This window comes from Coregonus lavaretus (genome assembly GCF_964263955.1).
Source record: "Coregonus lavaretus genome assembly, chromosome: 7".
NCBI classification, from domain to species: Eukaryota; Metazoa; Chordata; class Actinopteri; order Salmoniformes; family Salmonidae; genus Coregonus; species Coregonus lavaretus.
In genome coordinates this window covers 57385532-57407594 of record NC_139994.1, presented here as the reverse complement: position 1 = coordinate 57407594, position 22063 = coordinate 57385532, and the positions used below count along the sequence as shown (strand labels likewise).

The 22063-nt window shown below is 42.9% G+C and overlaps 2 protein-coding genes across 3 annotated transcripts in view; one reads left to right on the top strand and one right to left on the bottom strand.

The window, feature by feature from the left end:
- The window catches only part of LOC311133080 (tetraspanin-5-like), a 37541-nt gene extending 29996 nt beyond the window's left edge, over nt 1-7545 (top strand). For both annotated transcript variants that reach the window (XM_084166515.1, XM_084166516.1), the window contains 6 exons: nt 1934-2059; nt 2633-2680; nt 2923-3039; nt 4162-4223; nt 6471-6516; nt 6677-7545. In XM_084166515.1, coding sequence (XP_084022641.1) covers nt 1934-2059; nt 2633-2680; nt 2923-3039; nt 4162-4223; nt 6471-6483 — 366 coding nt within the window. In that variant the 3' untranslated portion in view covers nt 6484-6516; nt 6677-7545. The remainder of the gene's footprint in view (nt 1-1933; nt 2060-2632; nt 2681-2922; nt 3040-4161; nt 4224-6470; nt 6517-6676) is intronic.
- Nucleotides 7546-9175: 1630 nt separating this feature from the next.
- Nucleotides 9176-21967, bottom strand: LOC311132595 (rap1 GTPase-GDP dissociation stimulator 1-B-like; the record flags this gene model as incomplete). The annotated part of the gene is made up of 9 exons (XM_084165848.1): nt 9176-11043; nt 11209-11337; nt 11801-11927; nt 12568-12707; nt 14224-14349; nt 16220-16354; nt 18806-18937; nt 21626-21769; nt 21943-21967. 9 exons carry the CDS (start codon nt 21965-21967, stop codon nt 10916-10918), a joined length of 1086 nt encoding a protein of 361 aa, XP_084021974.1. The 3' UTR covers nt 9176-10915.
- Between the last annotated feature and the right edge of the window lie 96 nt (nt 21968-22063).

The following is a 22063-nucleotide window of genomic DNA, read 5'->3' as shown; positions in this document are numbered from 1 at the left end:
TTTGTCAGTGGGCAAACGTACAAAATCAGCAGGGGATCAAATACTTTTTTCCCTCACTGTATGCATCAGAAGCCTTAATGACGAGCCACATTCCTCCTCAAGATATTAAAGTTGTACTGCACTTGGCTGACACAGGAGGCGATCAGAGTACTTTGTGGATCCCAAGGGCGTAAAGACATCAAGTTAACAGTTTCTGGGTTGAGATGTGACAAACCAGAGTATCAGTGCTCTAACCTGAGACAGGTAAAAGAGGACTGCAACTCTCTCATCACACTTGAGATACATGGGGGAACATTCACAGAGCAGCTAAATGAGTGCAGGTGTTCACAGTGGTGGTGTTCATATTTGATTGCCTTTGGCAATGAGGTTAGCGGAGTATAGATTCTGTAATTGTTGCAGAAGCTAGGAAGGCTCATAGTTAAGACTGGAATGGAATAAATGGAACAGTATCAACCACATGGAAACAGGATGTGACAGAATGATGTGTTTGAAACCTTTCCATTTATTCCATTCCAGCCATTACAATGAGCCCGTCCTCCAATTTGGTGGCACCAGCCACCACTGGCACTAAAGGGAAATCTCCACCCACCCGGGACACTGGAACCAAAACGAACTGTGGCCTCCATAGGCTAAGTTACTGAAATCGAGATTGCTTGTTTTAAACACTTCAAAGACTTACAGTAGATATTGCAGGAGAGGGCAAGTCCTTGAGGGCCTCAGTGTCTACTGGTATTTGTCTCTCTTGAACCTAATCAATGAACTCATTAGATTGCTGTGAAACTGCAGTTACTACCATGCTGTACTTAGGTTGTGTGTCAAATTAATAATGTTGTACATGTGTATCATAATTGATCCCTATATTTGTTCCAGCTTGTTTCAAATGTGTTTGGAAAATGTTTTATTGCTCTGTGTGTAAAGGGTATGTACTTCTCAAGACAAATCATAGTCTTAAGCACCTATGACCTAAATGTGACCTATAAATGCCTTTATACAGACAAAATGAAAAGGAAGGGAGCTAAACAGTGGATGGCTAATGAGAATTTACCCCAGCACTAGCTAAACCCTGTTTCCTTATTGGGCTGCTAATCACATCGTCAAATTATTATTACGTGCTAAAGCTATTAAGCCTACCCTGCTTGTGAGATTGCCATTTTAGAGTTATGCTGAATTACTTACAGTGCAACAGCTTGCTGTGTAATAAAACATTAAATATGATCTACTGTAATACATTATTCATAAAGTCTTCATTAAAGTTGTTTTGCTTCACTTAAGAATGTGTCTTAAAATCGTCACTCAGGTTTCTTATATTGTTACAGTAAATGATTTGATATGCTTTAGCCCACATTTTTATTGAATTCACAAGGGCTTTCTTGAGTAGAATCTCCTCTCTGGAGCTGGATTGGTCTTAGTCAGTTTCTCTATTCAGTGGCAGGCCTTTGTTAGTGTAGCCAACTGGTTGGCAGAGACGCTTGTGGCGACACTGACCATATGACTCCCAGATCGTATTCCATCTGGGCCTCTATTCACAAAGCAACTTTGAGTTGGAATGCTGATCTGGGATCAGTTCACCCCCCTTTGTTATTCATTAGGGTCTGAAAGGCAAAACTCATCCTAGATCAGCACTCCTTCTCAGAGACACTTTGTGAATACGGGCATTGTTGTCAAGCCTTCCCCAATCTCTGTCAGTCACACTCTCTCGTCTCACACTGATACTGTGTGAGACGAGAGAGGAATTCAATACAAAGTTATCCCCTCTAAACATTGGACCTCTTTGTTTTCACAATGTATGATACCGCTGCAGAAGAGCAGTGTGTGTGCATGTGTTGTGGGGTAAAATAGGTATCCTGATCTCAATGGGACCTGGATAATTAAAGGTTAAAAAAACATGGATGTGTTATTGATGTTCTCTTCTTCTCTGCTTTCTTCTCCTTAGTGGGATTGTTGCGGCGCATTCGGAGCAGACGACTGGAACCTCAACATCTATTTTAACTGCACGGACACCAACCCCAGCCGAGAGAAATGTGGGGTCCCCTTCTCCTGTTGCACCAAGGACCCTGCGGTAAGGAACTCTCACAGGGGCTAGGGAGGGTTGGTCAGAGACATGGGTCATGGGGTTCGACAAGTCAAGTCTGACATTTTAAAGTGGAAATTACAAACTTTAGAAGCCTTTTTTAACCTCAACTACACTACAAGTTTGCATTTCCTACTGTGCAGGAAAATTCTCTGCAACAAAAGAGTGGTCAAATGAAGATCCTACATCTGTATACATTGAAATGAATGAGTACTGTAGTCACTGAAAATACAGATTTACATGGTTTTCCAGTATTTGGTTAGTGCCGATGACAGTATCTATGAGACGGCAAAACCCATTTCTCAGACTGGCACCAAAGTTAAGGGTGCCAACACACTGGGATTTTGTGTCCGAGACTTTCAGATAGAGCCAATACTTTTTAATTGGGAGTCATCCGTTGCCGGCTGAATGACAACGGATGATGATTGTCCGACCAAAAAACGGTCCATCTTTTGAACAGGAAATGGTCATGTGTGTCAGTGGTATTATCAGTGGTGGTCAGGGTTATGATGACAGTTGACATCTGCTTTTTCTGATAACACTTCTATTTCTCTTCATTAGGAGGATGTGATAAACACACAGTGCGGCTATGACGTACGAGCCAAAACGGTGAGTGCTGTTCCATTTCTCTCCTCTTTCCCTCTCTACCGCCTTCCTTTTTCCTTCTACATATTTCCTTGATATAGTTAGTGGCCTTTATTATGATGGCGTCTAAGAGATATTTCTGAGAATATAGAAAGTCAAATTATATTATAAAAGGGTTATATAATAAATGATCACATATGGTTGTATATGCCATTTGCAGGCTAACGAGCTCCCTCTAATAAACATGTTACTGTCCCTTGTTGTAGGACGCAGAACAGAAGACCTACATCCATGTGAAAGGCTGCGTGCCACAGTTTGAGAAGTGGTTACAGGACAACCTGACAGTAGTGGCTGGGATCTTCATAGGAGTTGCGTTGTTACAGGTGAGAGAAACATTTATTTCACTACTTTCAGCCTATTGTAGAAAGGGCCAGCTACTCTCCGATTCAGAACATTAACTTGTCTCAGCAGGGTGACAAGGTGTTGAAAGCGTTCCACAGGGATGCTGGCCAATGTTGACTCCAATGCTTCCCACAGTTGTCAAGTTGGCTGGATGTCCTTTTGGTGGTGGACCATTCTTGATACACACAGGAAACTGTTGAGTGTGAAAAACACAGTAGCATTGCAGTTCTTGGCATAAACCGGTGCGCCTGTTCAAAGGCACTTAAATATTTTGTCTTGCCCATTCACCCTCTGAATGGCACACATACACAATCCATGTCTCAAGGCTTACAAATATTTATTTAACCTGTCTCCTCCCCAGATTGAAGTGGATTTAACAATTTACATCAATAAGGGATCATAGCTTTCACCTTGTCAGTCTGTCATGGAAAGAGCAGGTGTTCATAATGTTTTGTACACTGTGTATATGCTATAAGTATTGTAGAAGAGCAGAGAAGCTTGCATGTGACTCAGTCACTGGTTACTATGGCTGACCCTGTAAAACAACACATTTCACTGCAACTATCCAGTGTATGTGACAATATAAACATTTATACACTGAACAAAAATATAATTGCAAAGTAAAGTGTTGGTCCCATGTTTCATGCATGAGCTGAAATAAAAGATCCCAGAAATGTTCCATATGCACAAAAAGCATATTTCTCTCAAATGTTGTGCACAAATTTGTTTACATCCCTGTTAGTGAGAATTTATCCTTAGCCAATATAATCCATCCACCTGACAGATGTGGCATATGAGGAAGCTAATTAAACAGCATGATCATTACACAGCTGCAATAAAAGGCAGTGTGCAAAGCTGTCATCAAGGCAAAGGGTGGCTACTTTGAAGAACACTTATTTGGTTACTACATGATTCCATATGTGTTATTTCATAGTTTTGATGTCTTCACTATTATTCTACAATGTAGAAAATAGTAAAAATAAAGAAAAACTCTTGAATAAGTAGGTGTCCAAACCTTTGACTGGTACTGTATATTTCTATGCTAATGAAAACATCATTTAATTACAACAGACATCACATTCATAATTATCTTTCTTTTACAGATATTTGGAATATGCTTGGCACAAAACTTAGTCAGTGACATCGAAGCTGTGAGAGCAAGCTGGTGAGAAAAATATCAAATACTTCAAATTAACGTCTCTCAAGTTCATTCTATCACATCTTATGTATTTCCTCATTCCCTACAACTTTTTATTAACTGGATTCATTATTGATTTTGACACTCCATAGACATAGCAGCATTGAAAATCTAAGTGTGCCACCATGTAGACTAAACTTGCACTACTACGTCATGGAAATCCTTTGACGAGGGAATTTGGAATCACATTTTCAAAACCAGACAGTATTTTAGAAAAAGTGCTTCATTATATTTGGCATAGAATGAAGTAAGAAGATATTGCGCCATATGTATCAAGCTTCTGTAAATGTAACAATGGTGAAAGACATTTTAGAAAATGGTGGAATTGAACTCCTACTCTTAAAATGAAGAAAGAAGTTCAACAGTATTGATGATTGTAACCACTAAATCTGCATTTTACAAGGTTCTTACTAGTTTTTCAAATACATAATCAGCCTAGATCCAGAGTATAACTTTTATGTGTAGTTTCTTTGACTTTGCTCTGGTACCTAACTTAACCTCCTAGTTTGAATGAGTCATTTCGCAAAGGTTCTGCGCTCTGCCACTCCTAGCTGGCCACTCAGCTAGGAGACAGAAGCACAGCACCCCCCCCACTCACTCATGCCAACCCCCACGTCCACATCCCTGGCAGGGTAGCTGTGTCACAATGCCACTTTGTCACACCATCGCCATGCCAACTCACGCTTCATTTTTCCTCCCCCATGCTTCGTCAGAGTGCCCCCGCCCTCTCTCTCTCCATGCACCGCCCCCCCGCCTCACTCTGGAAAGAAAGGGTCTGCATACTACGCGTGAGGAACGTGCTTGCGAGCGTGTATGAACTGTAGCCGATGGGTGTTGTTGTTGTCCTCCGTATGAACTGTAGCCGGTGGGTGTTGTCCTCAGTGAATCAGTAGTAGTCACTGTGTAGTGAATGATTTACCACAGCCCAGACCCTGCAAGACCCCCTTTTCATTGATAACAGTCTGTTAACATTAATACAAAGTAGCCCCAGATCAGTATCAGGGATTACAACTCTGGCAGGGACATTAGGATTATAGATCGATTGTGTTTTATTTGGCCCCCCAAGTTTTCTGAGAAAAAAAAAAAAGAACATTTTTCATTGTTGGGCATAAGACTGTAAAAACACCAGGAAATCAGCTCTTAAGTGATTTTAATTTAGGAAATCTGTTCCCAAGTATTCCCACGCATAATAGAGGGACATATGTGATCGTATACAAATAATAATAGATTGGATTTATATAGCGCTTTTCTACCAACTGATGTACTCAAAGCGCTTTACATAGTAGGGGGAAACTCACCTCATCCACCATCAATGAGCTGCACCCACCACAGTGATGCATGGCGACCATTTTTGTGCCCGAACTCTCACCACACATCAGCTATCAGGTGGACAGGTGAGGAGTGATATATGCCAATCAGGAATGAGGGGAATTTAGCCATGACACCGGGGTGAACACCCCTACTCTTACAATAAGCGCCATTGGGATTTTTAATGACCACAGACGTAAAATCCCCCATTTTTAACGTCCCATCCGAAAGATGGAACCCTACGCAGGACAAGGTTTGAAATGATTGTTTTAGTCAAATATTATATCCGTTTAGGCTTCTTGCTGTCAATTGGTAGTCTAAAAATATATTTTTGTATTATGTTCTGGCCCCCGACCATCCGCTCAAGAAAAAGATTGGCCCGCGGCTGAATCTAGTTGATGATCCCTGACGTATACCATTCATATGGGTATGTGAACCAAAATGTCAGGCTAAGATGGAGGCTTAACTAGCTCACTGTTGGTGGCAGTCTGCCAATAGATTTAAGGACATGACCCATTTCCTTCACCCATCAGTTCAACCCAGATCCTGTAGTAATGAAGAATGGAAACAGTTTCAGAATAATGCCCAACTTCCCTCAGATCCCTCGGCCACTGATGCCCTGAGCCAAGCCATCACTCTTTGCCTCCCTGCCCAATTCCCACCAAATGTATCCACCAGGGGTGTATTCAGGATGCATTACATGTTCACCGAAAATTCAAATGTAAATTGAATTTAACATGTGGTTCCAGAGTATTGTGAACACTATTGAATATGCAGCAGAGTGGGACTGAAAAACACTTGATAACATTTGACAACTTCAGGCATTCTGAATGCACCACCTCCCTGGCTTTGCTCTTATGTAATAAAAGGAACACGTTTTAAACCTTCCTTTTTCTTTCTGTGTAGTTTATTTACCTGATGTCGCGGCCCGTCTTCACCCAGGAACGCACAGGTAAGGATCACTACCAAGTCACCTAGCTGAGCGTAATGGTTATAGTGCACTTTTGTCGCAAATACAACCATGTTTTCTTAAGGTTGGCCCCAGTAGTACTGGGACTATGATTAGTTTGTTTTAAGAGCTGTGTCTGACCTTGATGTCTGTTTGTCCTAAGGTCTCTTCAGCATGGCTACGCCAGTCTCGGAGCATCAAAAGATGCTAGAAGCCTGCTAGAACTGGGAATTATTCCTGATACCACCTGCACCATATTCCTTCATGATGACTGGCACATTCTGATCCTTTTTAAAGATGTGTTTGGGGTTGAAAAATTCCAGTAACTTTCTCCAAATTCCCAGGTTTTCCAGAAAACCCGGTTGGAAGATTCCTCCAATCAGGATTTCTGGAAAACCTGGGAATTTTGGGAAAGTTGCATCCCTTTTGTTCCATGGGGTTCCATCCATGTGGTAAACACTGTGTAGAAATGTACAGAAAATAATGAAAACAAAAAAAAACTTTGGCGATGGGGGGTGTTTGTAAATGCACTGCATGCCTATCACAATGGCAAGGATTCTCATTTCATGATGATGTACAGAAGTTTTTATTGACAGGTATTTTTAACAGTAAAATGGTAGCTGTATTTGTGGCGACACTGAGCTTAGGGAAGAGAGTAATGGTGCTAGAATGCAAATGTACAGTAGTCGCAGCCTTCAAGTCACGTTTGCTTTGAACTGCTGTAGCCTTGTCGGCTCAAGCGTTTTTGTGGCACAAATGGGCATTCGTTATATTTCATGGCATTTCTACCAGACCTGGGTGAAATACATACAGGTACTTCACATACTTTCAAATACTTGAGGTGGGCTTGATTTAGCAAGAGTTTGCACTTTTGGGACTAGTTGATTGGTTCCATTGTAACAGACAAGCTAAATCAAGCAAACTTCAAGTATCAATGTATTTGACCCAGGTCTTTATTTTTGTTGACCTGTTGACATTGTTAGTGCTAATTATTAATAATTGCTAATAAAGAAGGGACAAGACAGAAAGTGATTTGGCATCCTCTTTCTATGTCAGACTCCATTACGCATTCATGTTTTGGTCAATGGTGCTTTTGCCAGTCCCTCAGATGGAACTATTTCTAATCAGAAACGGTGACAAAGGTGTTCATCTGATCAATGGACATTATCACCACTGTCAAAACTACTTACAGTATGTTTGCCAGGCCTATCGGAGCGCCTCAAAGCCTGGCATGTGAAGCTGCATTCTATTCTAGATGGGGCTTCTGCTTACCCCTAACATAATTGTCTCAGATCCATGATGGGGAGTGAACAAAGATAGATGGGAGGGGACAACCATATGGAATGGAATGCGGCCTAGGTGACACCATAGCCCTTGCCAATGCACTCAGGAAACCCTGTTTGACACAATGAATGAAACATGATTAGAGCTGCTTATCAATAATATGAAAGACACCCTCTTCTTACTAAACTCAGTAAAAAAAAGAAACGCCCCTTTTTCAGGACCCTGTCTTTCAAAGATAATTAGTAAAAATCCAAATAACTTCACAGATTCATTGTAAAGGGTTTAAACACTGTTTCAAATGCTTGTTCAATGAACCACAAACAATTAATGAACATGCACCTGTGGAACGGTCGTTAAGACACTAACAGCTTACAGACGGTAGGCAATTAAGGTCACAGTTATGAAAACTTAGGACACTAAAGAGGCCTTTCTACGGACTCTGAAAAACACCAAAAGAAAGATGCCCAGGGTCCCTGCTCATCTGCGTGAACGTGCCTTAGGCATGCTGCAGACCCTCCCAGCTGCAGTCAGAGCAGGAGATGTTCACCCCTCCGCGTCCAGACTGCAAATGAATCGCGCATGCGGGAAGCATGCAAAAAAATCAAGAAATAAGTAACTCCGCCTGTGTCTCTTTTGGGTCACTTTTGCCGGTCCCAAGCCCGGATAAAGGAGGAGGGTTGGCATTGTGACATAAAAGCAAGAATCGACAGAAGAAAGTTCATTTGTATTTCTAAACATATTTAGGGTGTTTTTTACTCACTTTTTGTCTCTCCCACGACGTTATTCCTCTCTCCTACAGGGTCCATCACAATTAAATGCACATGGCCAATTATGCTAATAAGGTGATGACGTCATTTAGCGACTTTTAGGACAGCCAATAGCTACTCTCCTTACTGAGGAGTTGGCACACCAGCCAGATTAAGTTAACGATAGCTAGCTACCCCAGAAATTGCTAATAATTTATGTATCAAAGATATTTGCAAACATTTTTGATCCTGCTTGTTTGTTCCGGATCTTATTTCAAATGCTCACAAACACGTTTCCATTCGGTCGTTACCAACGCGCTATTGTAAACACATCGTTGGTGGCCGGTGTGCTTGTTTGCAGACTTTTAATTTGACACGTCAAATAATACAATTTTATTATAGATGTTGTGTGTGCTGATTTTGCATGTGCAAGCCAAGCGCCACCACTAGGATCAGTAGCACTGTCAAAGCTGTACAAAAAAAGTCTGCAAACAAGCACACACCGGCCACCAACGATGTGTTTACAATAGCGTCAAATAGTGTTATTTGACGTGTATCTTTTTTGACACGCAAAGACAAAAACGGCGTTCCATAATATGCAGTACAAACTCTAGGAAAAACAGAGAATACACTATAGCCAGCAATCATCTTTAATGATCTGTTTGAGTTAATCTTCCAAATGTACAACTCAATGACATTTACAACAAACATGTATGTTTATAATATCGTAATGCAGTTAGTTTGTAGTTACATCTTGATTGGATTGTGTCTTTGTAAGGTTACAAATCTGAAATTACCATTCATACCTGACAAAAAAAAAAAAAAAAAAATCGAACAAGACGATAGTAAACAAATAATTTATATTTTAAAAAACGCCTATGTCACCAGACGGTGCCTAACGCAGTATCCAACATGCTGGAATGGGCATGTTTTCGATACTTGGAGTGGGAGAGAAACAATCACACATGCAAACAAAGCGCTGGCTGGGAGAAACCATAGAGCAGTACCACACGTAGACGGGGATCTTCTCTGGCTGTCCGGACTGGCCCATTCTGACAGGATTATGGGGAGGTTCAGTGTAGCTGTCAGGGAGACCATAGTGACTATGTGAAACGACGTTCCAGGTCATCTCTTTTGCAGTCACATTACATAGATTATCAGATCTCAACACCTGGAGAAGTGTTAAATAACTTAGGAACCACATTAATATGATACAGAAATCTTCTGAAATGTGCAGCTCTACTGCAAAAAAAGATGACCTGGAACACCCCCCATTGGTCTTCCCTGGCACACCCAGCTCATCATAAAGGCAAAAATCCACACATACATATACTACACACCTGGTATGGCTGACTGCTTCACTGTACACTCTCACAGAGACCAGGAAGGGCGTGACCATGTTCATCTGGGGGTTCTAACTTCTAACCTACGCAGGATTCCTCAATGTCAGGTGAGAACTTGTATGTGCTAGTGGAGCCCTAGCCTGGGGTATGTTCAGTTGGGGTTAAACGTTTACAACATTGCAGATAGAAATGTAACACATTTAGTTAACACGATCCCCTATTCTACTCGACAGAAGGTCACATCTGTTCTACATAATATATTTACATCTGAACATTCTGTAACATTTCACCATTCTGAACATACCCCTGATATAACACTAAGGTTGTTGGGGACAGTAAGGTAGGTTGTTTGAGACAGTGAGTTGAGTTTAGTCAGGTTTGTATGAAAGTTAAGGGAAGAGAGAGCGATTGGTTGGGATTATCAAGCAAACTCCTTTCAAATGCCAGTTTAAGTACAAACATGACTGAACTCTACTCAGCTCTGGAAGATCTGCCCAGGGCTGTGGTTTTGGGTACGTGAGAGGGTCAAAATGAACATGGATACACCAACTGGACTAAAACATGCATGTCGTCTTCAACTCGGCTGGCACTCAAGCTAACATGGGACACAGGATGGATGCATGGCTGCTTAGTTCAGACCACCCTAACGCCCGTTGTTTGTTATTTTGTATTGTTTTTGTAACTTTTATGGTGAGTTATTGAATTGAACGGGTATCACAGCGATGGTCATCATAAAAAGTGTTCTCTCTTTGTATGTTTATCTATTGCAGAAAGAAAAGGCTGTCTTGTCTTTATTATGGAGTATGCATGCGTGAGCAGCGGCAGGCTAAAGGCAGGCTGTAAGGCAGGGGGGGGGGGTACGTTTTAGCTGGAGCAGCTGGCTGTTGACAGGGGAAAGGGACAGGATACCTTGGCACGTGACGATGGGACACACATAGGGAGGTTCTGGAGAGAGAGAGAGAAGGGAGGCAGGGATTGGCTATGAGGCAGGCATTGGGGGGAGTGGGGGATTGTGGGAGTTAGAGTCCTTTAGCTTTGTGCCGTTAGCCTCTGCTCTGTGAGCGACGCCTGGTGGGACACCGTTTTGTTCTCGTGCGACCGCAGCTTGGAGACCACGTCGATGAAGGCCAGGCCCTGTACTTCTTTATGGAGTGGCTCTGGAGGAGGGAAAGAGAACAGCAGGTCTCATTCAGAAATCTTTCAACCAGAACATTCAGCTACATCCCAATGTCCATACTAGTATCCCACTCTGTGCTATGCCTTAGTTTGGATATTGGAGCAGAAGCTGTGTCTTATGTCTTCAAAGTGTCCGCCCCTTTTACCTGAGCCCATGACCGCACAGATGATGATCATGGAGTTGTATTTGATCTCCGGGGCGGTCCTCTCGTCTGAGAGCAGCTTGTGGAGCACCTGCACCAGGCCAGCCCCGACAAAGTCCTTCTCAGCCCCCACTGAAACCATGAAAAACACACTTACTGTAAGTGACAGACTCATTTGTCCAATTGTTTTAATGCATTTCAATGCCCCACCAGAGTCAATGCTTTGCTTCTGAGAAAGGGTGTATTGAGCACCCCGTTACAAATGCTTCAACAGTGAATTCCATTTATACAGTGCGTCTCACTAGGTCCAAATTGCTTTCCATTGTATGGTTCTAACTCGCCCTGTGCATGAAACTACTTTCAGTTGATTCTAGCCATGCAATACATCGGGTCATGTTCAGTAAGCATGGAAATAGAAACAGTTTTTTTTCAATTTCTAAACATTTTACTACAGTATGCCCTACTGAACACGACCCAGGCTCTGTCAAAGGAAGTGCTACCAATCTGGCCCTTACAAAACCATGTGGCTAACACAGTAGTTAGAATTAGGCTGCACTGTGACATCATGAACCTGACGGTGACCCCTGACCCTTACCCAGGTCCAACCCGGCGATGAGGCCCAGAGCCACCAGCGCCTCGTTCTGCATGATCATGTGTTCGCTCGTCGCCATGACTACTAAGTGCTTCACGCCTGCCCCCTGGATGACTGTTTTTACGACGTCCTAAAACCACAAAACAAACAAACAAATGAACAAACAAGACATTTCAATGGGGCACAATTCTAAATCGCTGCTCATCAGGACTGATTAGCTGAAATCAGGTGTGTTAGTTCGAGCAGGGTGGGAGCAAAAACCTGCACACCCAGTGACTTTCCAGGAGAGGCCACTAGGCCAGTCCACCCCTGCTCTAAATGATACATGACTATTGTACCGTGCGTAGGAAGGACATCTCTAGTGCTGCCACAGGGGTTCTATTCGATCTAGTGGTCTGCAAATAGGACGGACACTTTTAGAGCCTGGAGGTCACAAATATACAGATTAGAAGGAGAAAACCAGTCCAAGTTGCACCGGAGTCATTCTCCCCTGAGATGAGACCAGATGGGAAATGTAGCAGAACTCCCAACACTAGTTCTAGGAATGAACCAACAAGGAAGATCGTATTTCATGAAGTTAGACCATGATTCACACTCCGTTGTTCCCCTTTATGAATAATGAAACCTAAAGACAACATATCAATTCAGTGTGTGTGTGAGAGAGAGAGAGAACAGTTCAGGTATGAGTCAGGATGTATTCTGTGGTCGCAGTCAGACATCCTGCCAGCCAGTCACAGACAGTGTGTGTTTCCATTGCAGCTGGCCCTAACCTTTGATTTGCTGTGGCGGATGAGAGCTGAGAGCAGTCTGTTGGACTCTCCCACGACTCCTGCATGGTCCTTGGCCTCACACCACTCTACCAGACACGCCACCAGCTTGGCATTGGTCCCCAGCTGGACTGCCGCATCCGCTGGGGAAAAAACAACAGGTAACGCTTTATTTTACAGCCCTATTTACAATTGGTAGCTCTCTGGTATATACACTGAAATGACTGGGTTCTTGAAATGATTCCCCCCAAAATTGAATTTTTATTTAAAATGGATCAATTCTTGGTAACAATGAGTACTTTCTCGTATTTGTCATAATGTCCTATCATGTTGAGTTGCCTGCTATTTTAACACTCTGTCAACATCTCACTGTGACACTCCGGTCCATAGCGACTCAATCAAAGATGGATGCCATCGATCTCCATGTCACTTTGGATCCAACTGGACTGCACTTGGCCTTGTCCGGTCCTCCCCAACCAAACCACTATTTGATGAAGATTCAACAACGTTTGGCAGAAAACATATTGCATTCATAGCCTTTTTTGTGGACTGTACATTCCTATCTAACTTTCCTATCTATGGCCTCCCGAGTGGCGCAGCGGTCTAAGGCACAGCATCGCAGTGCTTGAGGCGTCACTACAGATCCGGGTTCGATCCCAGTCTGTGTCGTAGCCGGCCGCGACCGGGAGACCCATGAGGCGACGCACAATTAGCCCAACGTCGTCCGGGTTAGGGGAGGGTTTGGCCGGCCGGGATGTCCTTGTCCCATCACGCTCTAGCGACTGCTGTGGCGGGCTGATACGGTCGCCAGTTGTACGGTGTTTCCGCCGACACATTGGTGCGGCTGGCTTCCTGGTTAAGCGAGCAGTGTTTCAAGAAGCAGTGCGGCTTGGCAGGGTCGTGTTTCGGAGGACGCATGGCTCTCGACCGTCGCCTCTCCCGAGTTCGTAGTTGCAGCGATGGAACAAGACTGTAAAAAAATATTTAAAAATCCTATCTAACTATGCTGAATAATTAAAAAAAAATATTTGCACCTGCAGTTGATACTGATCAATTTCAGGACAAAGAGTCAGGTACGGAACAATTCAAGTTTAGAGCATCAGTAGGAAAGCCTTCTAGCCTCTATTTCGGAAAATGTTCCTTTATATCTTTCTGCAGAATTTATGGGTTGAAACATTCACACCTGTGACTGATTCTGGTCCATTTAAATAGAGCATGCGGCACAGACCGATGGTTAGGGCATCATTAGGAAGTTATTTTACAGTGTATTAAATGTGCTATATACAGTTGAAGTCGGAAGTTTACACTGAAAAATTCACCCAACTTATTGTGGGAAGCTTGTGGAAGGCTACCCGAAACGTTTGACCCAAGATAAACAATTTAAAGGCAATGCTATCAGATACTAATTGAGTGTATGTAAACTTCTGACCCAGTGGGAATGTGATGAAAGAAATAAAAACTGAAATAAAAAATTCTCTCTACTATTATTCTGACATTTCACATTCTTAAAATAAAGTGGTGATCCTAACTGACCTAAGACAGGGAATTTTTACTAGGATTAAAATGTCAGGAATTGTGAAAAACTGAGTTGAAATGTATTTGGCTAAGGTGTATGTAAACTTCCCGACTTCAACTGTAGGTGTTATAAAGATGTTCTACCTTGCGTGTCGATGAGCATGCGTAATGTCCCCAGCAGTTTGAACTGGACAGGAGGCATCTCTGACGGGAGGAACTTCAACACTGTATCTGACACACCAGCTGACAGCATTTTAGCCTTGTTCACCACTAAGGGAAAGATGATAAATAAAAGATTAAACATGTCAAATAAAGAAATCCATTCAAACTGTTCTCCCTCCTCAGAGATGTATAATCTGCTTTGTTTCTACACTTCAATTAAGCTCTTAGCTGACACCATAAATAAACAATATACTAACTTAGTAACTATTGTATTCAACCAATATTAACCTAAGGCTCAAAGAAGGAACTTAACTTCTAGTCAAAAGTGCTTTCCTGTACTTGTTTGTAGTTGCATTTGCCAAGACCTGCCCCCACCCACAGATTACAAAAACATGCAGGGGATGCACTTCTGACAGGAAATGAATGTTAAAGACTTGCCTTGAACCTATGAGTCATATACAGTGAGGGAAAAAAGTATTTGATCCCCTGCTGATTTTGTACGTTTGCCCACTGACAAAGAAATGATCAGTCTATAATTTTAAAATCCAGAAAAACGCATGTCAAAAATGTTATAAATTGATTTGCATTTTAATGAGGGAAATAAGTATTTGACCCCCTCTCAATCAGAAAGATTTCTGGCTCCCAGGTGTCTTTTATACAGGTAACGAGCTGAGATTAGGAGCACATTCTTAAAGGGAGTGCTTCTAATCTCAGCTTGTTACCTGTATAAAAGACACCTGTCCACAGAAGCAATCAATCAATCAGATTCCAAACTCTCCACCATGGCCAAAACCAAAGAGCTCTCCAAGGATGTCAGGGACAAGATTGTAGACCTACACAAGGCTGGAATGGGCTACAAGACCATCGCCAAGCAGCTTGGTGAGAAGGTGACAACAGTTGGTGCGATTATTCGCAAATGGAAGAAACACAAAAGAACTGTCAATCTCCCTCGGCCTGGGGCTCCATGCAAGATCTCACCTTGTGGAGTTGCAATTATCATGAGAACGGTGAGGAATCAGCCCAGAACTACACGGGAGGATCTTGTCAATGATCTCAAGGCAGCTGGGACCATAGTCACCAAGAAAACAATTGGTAACACACTACGCCGTGAAGGACTGAAATCCTGCAGCGCCCGCAAGGTCCCCCTGCTCAAGAAAGCACATATACATGCCCGTCTGAAGTTTGCCAATGAACATCTGAATGATTCAGAGGAGAACTGGGTGAAAGTGTTGTGGTCAGATGAGACCAAAATCGAGCTCTTTGGCATCAACTCAACTCGCCGTGTTTGGAGGAGGAGGAATGCTGCCTATGACCCCAAGAACACCATCCCCACCGTCAAACATGGAGGTGGAAACATTAGAACCTCCTTCCCTCAGCCAGGGCATTGAACATGGGTCGTGGATGGGTATTCCAGCATGACAATGACCCAAAACACACGGACAAGGCAACAAAGGAGTGGCTCAAGAAGAAGCACATTAAGGTCCTGGAGTGGCCTAGCCAGTCTCCAGACATTAATCCCATAGAAAATCTGTGGAGGGAGCTGAAGGTTCAAGTTGCCAAACGTCAGCCTCGAAACCTTAATGACTTGGAGAAGATCTGCAAAGAGGAGTGGGACAAAATCCCTCCTGAGATGTGTGCAAACCTAGTGACCAACTACAAGAAACGTCTGACCTCTGTGATTGCCAACAAGGGTGTTGCCACCAAGTACTAAGTCATGTTTTGCAGATGGGTCAAATACTTATTTCCCTCATTAGAATGCAAATCAATTAATAACATTTTTGACATGCGTTTTTCTGGATTTTTTTTTGTTATTCTGTCTCTCACTGTTCAAATAAACCTACCATTAAAATTATAGACTGATCATTTCTTTTTCAGTGGGCAAACGTACAAAATCAGCAGGGGATCAAATACTTTTTCCCCTCACTGTAGAACATTGACAGTATACTCAATCATGCATGGAGTGCCTTGGGAGTCTCACCAGGGATGGCCAGGTTGCGCAGGGCGCTGAGCGCGGCGTGCTGCACGGTGACATTACCCTCCTCCACATGGCGATCCAGCAACTCCTGCAGCTTCTGAACGATGCCGGATTCCACCATCTGGATGCAGTTACCATCTGGGGGTGGGGGACCACAATAGACTTTAAATCAGGAAAACATGTTTTATGAAACTCTGTGGTGTAGCGGAGTAATGGAATACCATGACTAAATGGAAGAAAATGGAGGGACGTGCAAAAGCCAATTCCCTGTTCTACATTATATACAGTGTTTTCGGAAAGTATTCCGAATCCTTCACTTTTTCCACATTGTTACATTACAGCCTTATTCTAAAATTGATTAAATAAATAAAAATCCTCAACCTACACACAATACCCCATAATGACAAAGCGAAAACAGGTTTAGATTTTTCTTCAAATGTATTAAAAATAAAAACATTATTACCTTATTTACATAAGTATTTCAGACCCTTTGTTATGAGACTCAAAATTGAGCTTGGGTGGATCTTGTTTTCATTGATCATCCTTGAGATGTTTCTACAACTTAATTTGAGTCCACCGGTGTTAAATTCAATTGATTGGACATTATTTGGAAAGGCACACAACTGTCTATATAAGGGCCCACAGTTGACAGTGCATGTCAGAGCAAAAACCAGGCCACGAGGTCGAAGGAATTGTCCGTAGAGCTCCGAGACAGGATTGTGTCGAGGCACAGATATGGAAGAAGTTTGGAACCACCAAGACTCTTCTTAGAGCTGGCCGTCCGGCCAAACTGATCAATCGGGGGAGAAGGGCCTTGGTCAGGGAGGTGACCAAGAACCCGATGGTCACTCTGACAGAGCTCCAGAGTTCCTCTGTAGAGATGGGAGAACCTTCCAGAAGGACAATCATCTCTGCAGCACTCCACCAATCAGGCCTTTATAGTAGAGTGGCCAGAGGGAAGCCTCAGTAAAAGGCACAACAGCCCGATTGGATTTTGCCAAAAGGCACCTAAAGGACTCTCAGACCATAAGAAACAAGATTCTCTGGTATGATGAAACCAAGATTGAACTATTTGGCCTGAATGCCAAGCGTCACGTCTGGAGGAAACATGGCACCACCCCTACGGTGAAGCATGGTAGTGGCTGCATCATGATGCTGTGGGGATGTTTTTCAGCGGAAGGGACTGGGAGACTAGTCAGGATCGAGGGAAAGATTAACAGAACAAAGTACAGAGAGATCCTTGATGAAAACCTGCTCCAGAGCGCTCAGGACCTCAGACTGGGGCGAAGGTTCACCTTCCAACAGGACAACGACCCTAAGCACACAGCCAAGACAACGCAGGAGTGGCTTCGGGACAAGTCTCTGAATGTCCTTGAGTGGCCCAGCCAGAGCCCGGACTTGAACCCGATCGAACATCTCTGGAGAGACCTGAAAATAGCTGTGCAGCGACGCTCCCCATCCAACCTGACAGAGCTTGAGAGGATCTGCAGAGAAGAATGGGAGAAACTCCCCAAATACAGGTGTGCCAAGCTTGTAGCGTTATACCCAAGAAGACTCAAGGCTGTAATCGCTGCCAAAGGTGCTTCAACAAATTACTGAGTAAAGGGTCTGAATACTTATGTAATAAGATATTTCAGTTTTTGTCTTTTCATTATGGGGTATTGTGTGTAGATTGATGAAAAAAAACAAAAAACAATGTAATACATTTTTGAATAAGGCTGTAACATACCAAAATGTGGAAAATGTCAAAGGGTCTGAATACTTTCCGAATGCACTGTACTTCTAGAATCTGAGTGTTATATTTTAGTCATTTAGCAGACGCTCTTATCCAGAGCGATTTACAGTAGTAAGTGCAGACATTTTCATACTGGTCCCCTGTGGAAATAGAACCCACAACCCTGGCGTTGCAAGCGCCATGCCCTACCAACTGAGCAACACGGACCCTGATCTACTGGTGTTGTGGTGCTTACTACTAGAGAGAGAAGTGTATCTGTTCTACATGACATGTTTCCAGTTTGAGTGATGGGATTACAGTCAATATAAAGGCAGGTCAAGGCAGTTTTATCCTGAATAACCTATTTTGTTGGTTCCCTATCCCAGCAGGCAAAACTGGTTGAAATTATGTCAGTTCAACATTGCAACGGCATCATTTCAACAACGTCATTTCAACATTGCAACAACGTCATTTCAACAACATTTCAACTTGGTAACGCCGTCATTTCAACATGGCAACGATGTCCTTTCAACATTGCAATGACTTAATTTCCATCAGGTTTGCCCACTGGGCTGTTACATTTACATTTAAGTCATTTAGCAGACGCTCTTATCCAGAGCGACTTACAGTTAAGTGAGTGCATACATAATTTTTTTCATACTGGCCCCCCGTGGGAATCGAACCCACAACCCTTGCGTTGCAAACGCCATGCTCTACCAACTGAGCTACATCCCTGCCGGCCATTCCCTCCCCTACCCTGGATGACACTGGGCCAATTGTGCGCCGCCCCATGGGTCTCCAGGTCGCGGCCGGCTACGACAGAGCCTGGATACTGTTACTGTTACTTTGGGCAATATGTGCAGTAATCTCCTCACCGTTGCGGGCAAAGTTGGCGATGGCCAGTGCCCCTGCCAACTGCAGCTGGTGGTTGTGGGATGGTACCCAGGACAGGACCCTCTGAAACACGCTGCCCTTGCCCGCTTCAAACAGCTTCTGCATGGACTCATCTGAGGAGAGAGAGATGTGTCAACACAAACACCTGCCTACTGCATCAGAGGGGAGAGAGGCCATAAATAAAATGTCACAGCAGTTATTTACTAAACAAAAAAACACAGACCACACACACAAATGTCACTCACACAAATAAGCATGCATGTTTCTGGCAGAAAATGTTACAGGATAAATGTCCTACTTCTTGGCTTCAGTATAACTGGAAGTGGTAAGAGAAGATTGGAAGGCTAGTAGAATGCTATGTTTTGAGGAACAGAAACGGGAACGAAAATGATCTATACTGTTCCGGAACAGAAACATTATTTTAAAAGTATGAGCATTTTTTAAAATCAGTCCCAGCATGCCAGCAACCCAGGATACGGCAACCTGTCATCAGAATCTGGCTCTGAGGATCATCCCTCAGAGACGAGACCTAGCCAAGCATTGTCCTCTACCATCTCCCCCACCCGCACATCTTCAGTCGCATCTCGCGCCCTACACTTGTCTGTCCATCACGCATATAACAACTAGCTTGCCCATAGCAAGCTGCTCTATCCGCACTGAGTGGTGAAGTAATTTAATGAGCCAAATTAAAAAAATTAAAAGGTTATGAAAGGAACAGAAAGGCACAAAATAAACCAGTACTTTGTTGGTCGGAACAGTGGAACGAAACCAAAAAAAATAAAGAGTAGTTCTGTTCAGAACAAATGAAACATTCTCAGTTACATTCGGTTGTCATAAAATATTCTCAAATGGATGAAAAATGTATTCTCCATCATTCCGCTCAAAGTGAGGCTGAATCCATCTGAAGACTTCATCGTCCCACACCTGTCTTTTCATTCCCTAATCTCTTCCTTCCTTCTCCAACCTGCTCTTTCTTCCTACACTTTTCTTAGTCACTCTCTCACTCTATTTCTCCCTGTCTGTCATTTGGCCTGATGAAGTACATGCTTGAAAAACGGAAAAATCGTTGTTAGAAACTTAGAGGGGGAATCTAAAGATGCAACAACTAGGATGGGGTTGCAAATATGACTAGAATTGTGCCTTTGGCTTCTGGACCACGAAAGAAAGTTGATATGAAAACCAATAGAACCAGGAGAGAAATGACATAGCTGTGGGTCCAATAGGGCAGTAAATAGAAATACATCTGCCAAAATTATATAATTACTCCTGTCTATACAGAAATAAATAAAATCATTCAAAATACTTCACCAGAAAGCACAACTTAGCCACAGAGGAATCGAGGATCATTAGCTTCTTTAACAAAAATAGCTGCGGATTGTTTCAAATCACAAGTTCGTAGGTCTATTGCCAGCGCGTGTGGCAATAGGCCTAGCTGATTTTTGAGTTGCGGCTGTCAGTGAAAAGCATATAAAATATGTGAAGATAATGTGTCGAGTATAATTTCAAATGTTGAGACAAGGGGGAGGGGTGTGTGGCGAAGATATAGGAGAGTCTCCCCAGAAGCTGGCAATCTTGCATTAGTTGACTTAACTTTTTGATTTTTATCAATTTTAAATTCTGATTTTTATGATTAACCACGCAATGATTTTGAGATACCATAATGTTATTATTGAAATGAAACTGTTCCACGAAAATGCGCATATTAAAATCATAACTGGTAGAAATGGTAGGATCAATTGTAAGCTTCCCCAAACTTGAAACTCACGCGCTGCCTATGAAGTCTTTGAAGCATTTTTAAAACACACTTAACTGTTTGAAACCTTAATGTTTTATTTCAGATTATGAGGCATGTCTTACCTTGCTTCAAAGTAGCCTATAGGCAAAATCATACCATGGAGACATGCCTCATAGTATGTTTTCAAAATGCATACTGCCTCCAGCTCACATTGTAAAGTGGTTGGTGACGCGACGATAGCCTGTTGCCTGCACTTGAATGGTGTTGGATTCTATCCTGAAATATACTTAATGTTACCATACTATAACTTATAGATTACTTTACATGTATAAGGAATGTATATGTTGGGGTCAATGAAGGGTGAATAGGAACTTGGTGTATGCTTACAAAAGCATGTTTTACTCCAGCAGAAACCAGCTGAGGAGCTGCAGGAGAAATCCCGCTCAAAATAGGCTCTGTATGCTGTGAGCGTTTGATAGGTGTGTTGTATAACTAAGATACACGACGACTAACGAAAACACACACAGGCCAATTTAATTCCACAAAATTATGCAAATGACCCTTTTGATGGGTTCTGACTTCTACACTTGAAATATCCTTATGTTACTGAGGGAGAGAGGGGAATGCAGAACGTTTGCATTGTGTCAGAACATGTTATTGTTAGACATCAGGTATCCTATGGATACCACAGTCTGGTTCCAGTCAACAGGACAGCCGTGAGGAATTTGGGACGAGGTCATGTCAGATTAAGTGAGAAAGAACAGGCATCACTAAAGTCATGTCTAGCAACATATATGTATTGGCTGTCCAGATGTGTAAAGAGGAGACTCAGCATAGGAGGAAGGTTTAAATACCAGAGCTGGTGTAAATATGTCTTTGTCTTTTCAGCTGTTTGATCCAGTGGGTGAATAAACTTGGTTTGAGCTTTTCCTAGTTGTCCGTTTGTTTTAGAACCTCCCGGTTTTTCTTCTCCCGGTAATTTGTATTTACCGTCTTCTCATATAATTTTTTGCCCAAAAGACTGCAATTGCCGGCTAACGAAAACCGTGATGTGTGTGTGTAGTACCTCCCAGCAGCAGCAGCACCATCAGATCGGAAGCAGTCTTGAGCTGGGCCACATCCTCCTCCCTCTCCCCGTCCACGGTGTGAGCCACCACGTCGAACAGACACTCCACAAGGCCCGCCTCCACCAACTGCAGCTTGATCACATCTGAGTGAGTGAGTGAGTGAGAGACAGTTATACAAAATTAGAAATGACATAGTTAATCCTATGGCGAGAAAGACCACCGCCTGGTAATGCTATCAACAACTTGTGATACACACACAAATGCTATCTCTCCCACAGACACACCCCACTCGTTTGTTCCTTTAGACTAGACACACCCCACTCGTATATGACGTACATCATTGTCCGTTTCTGTCCGTCAACAGTACTCAAGTCAACTATTTTCTGACCATTTGTGGGGTTTTTTGGGGTCGGACAATCATTAAGCGTTTTCATTCA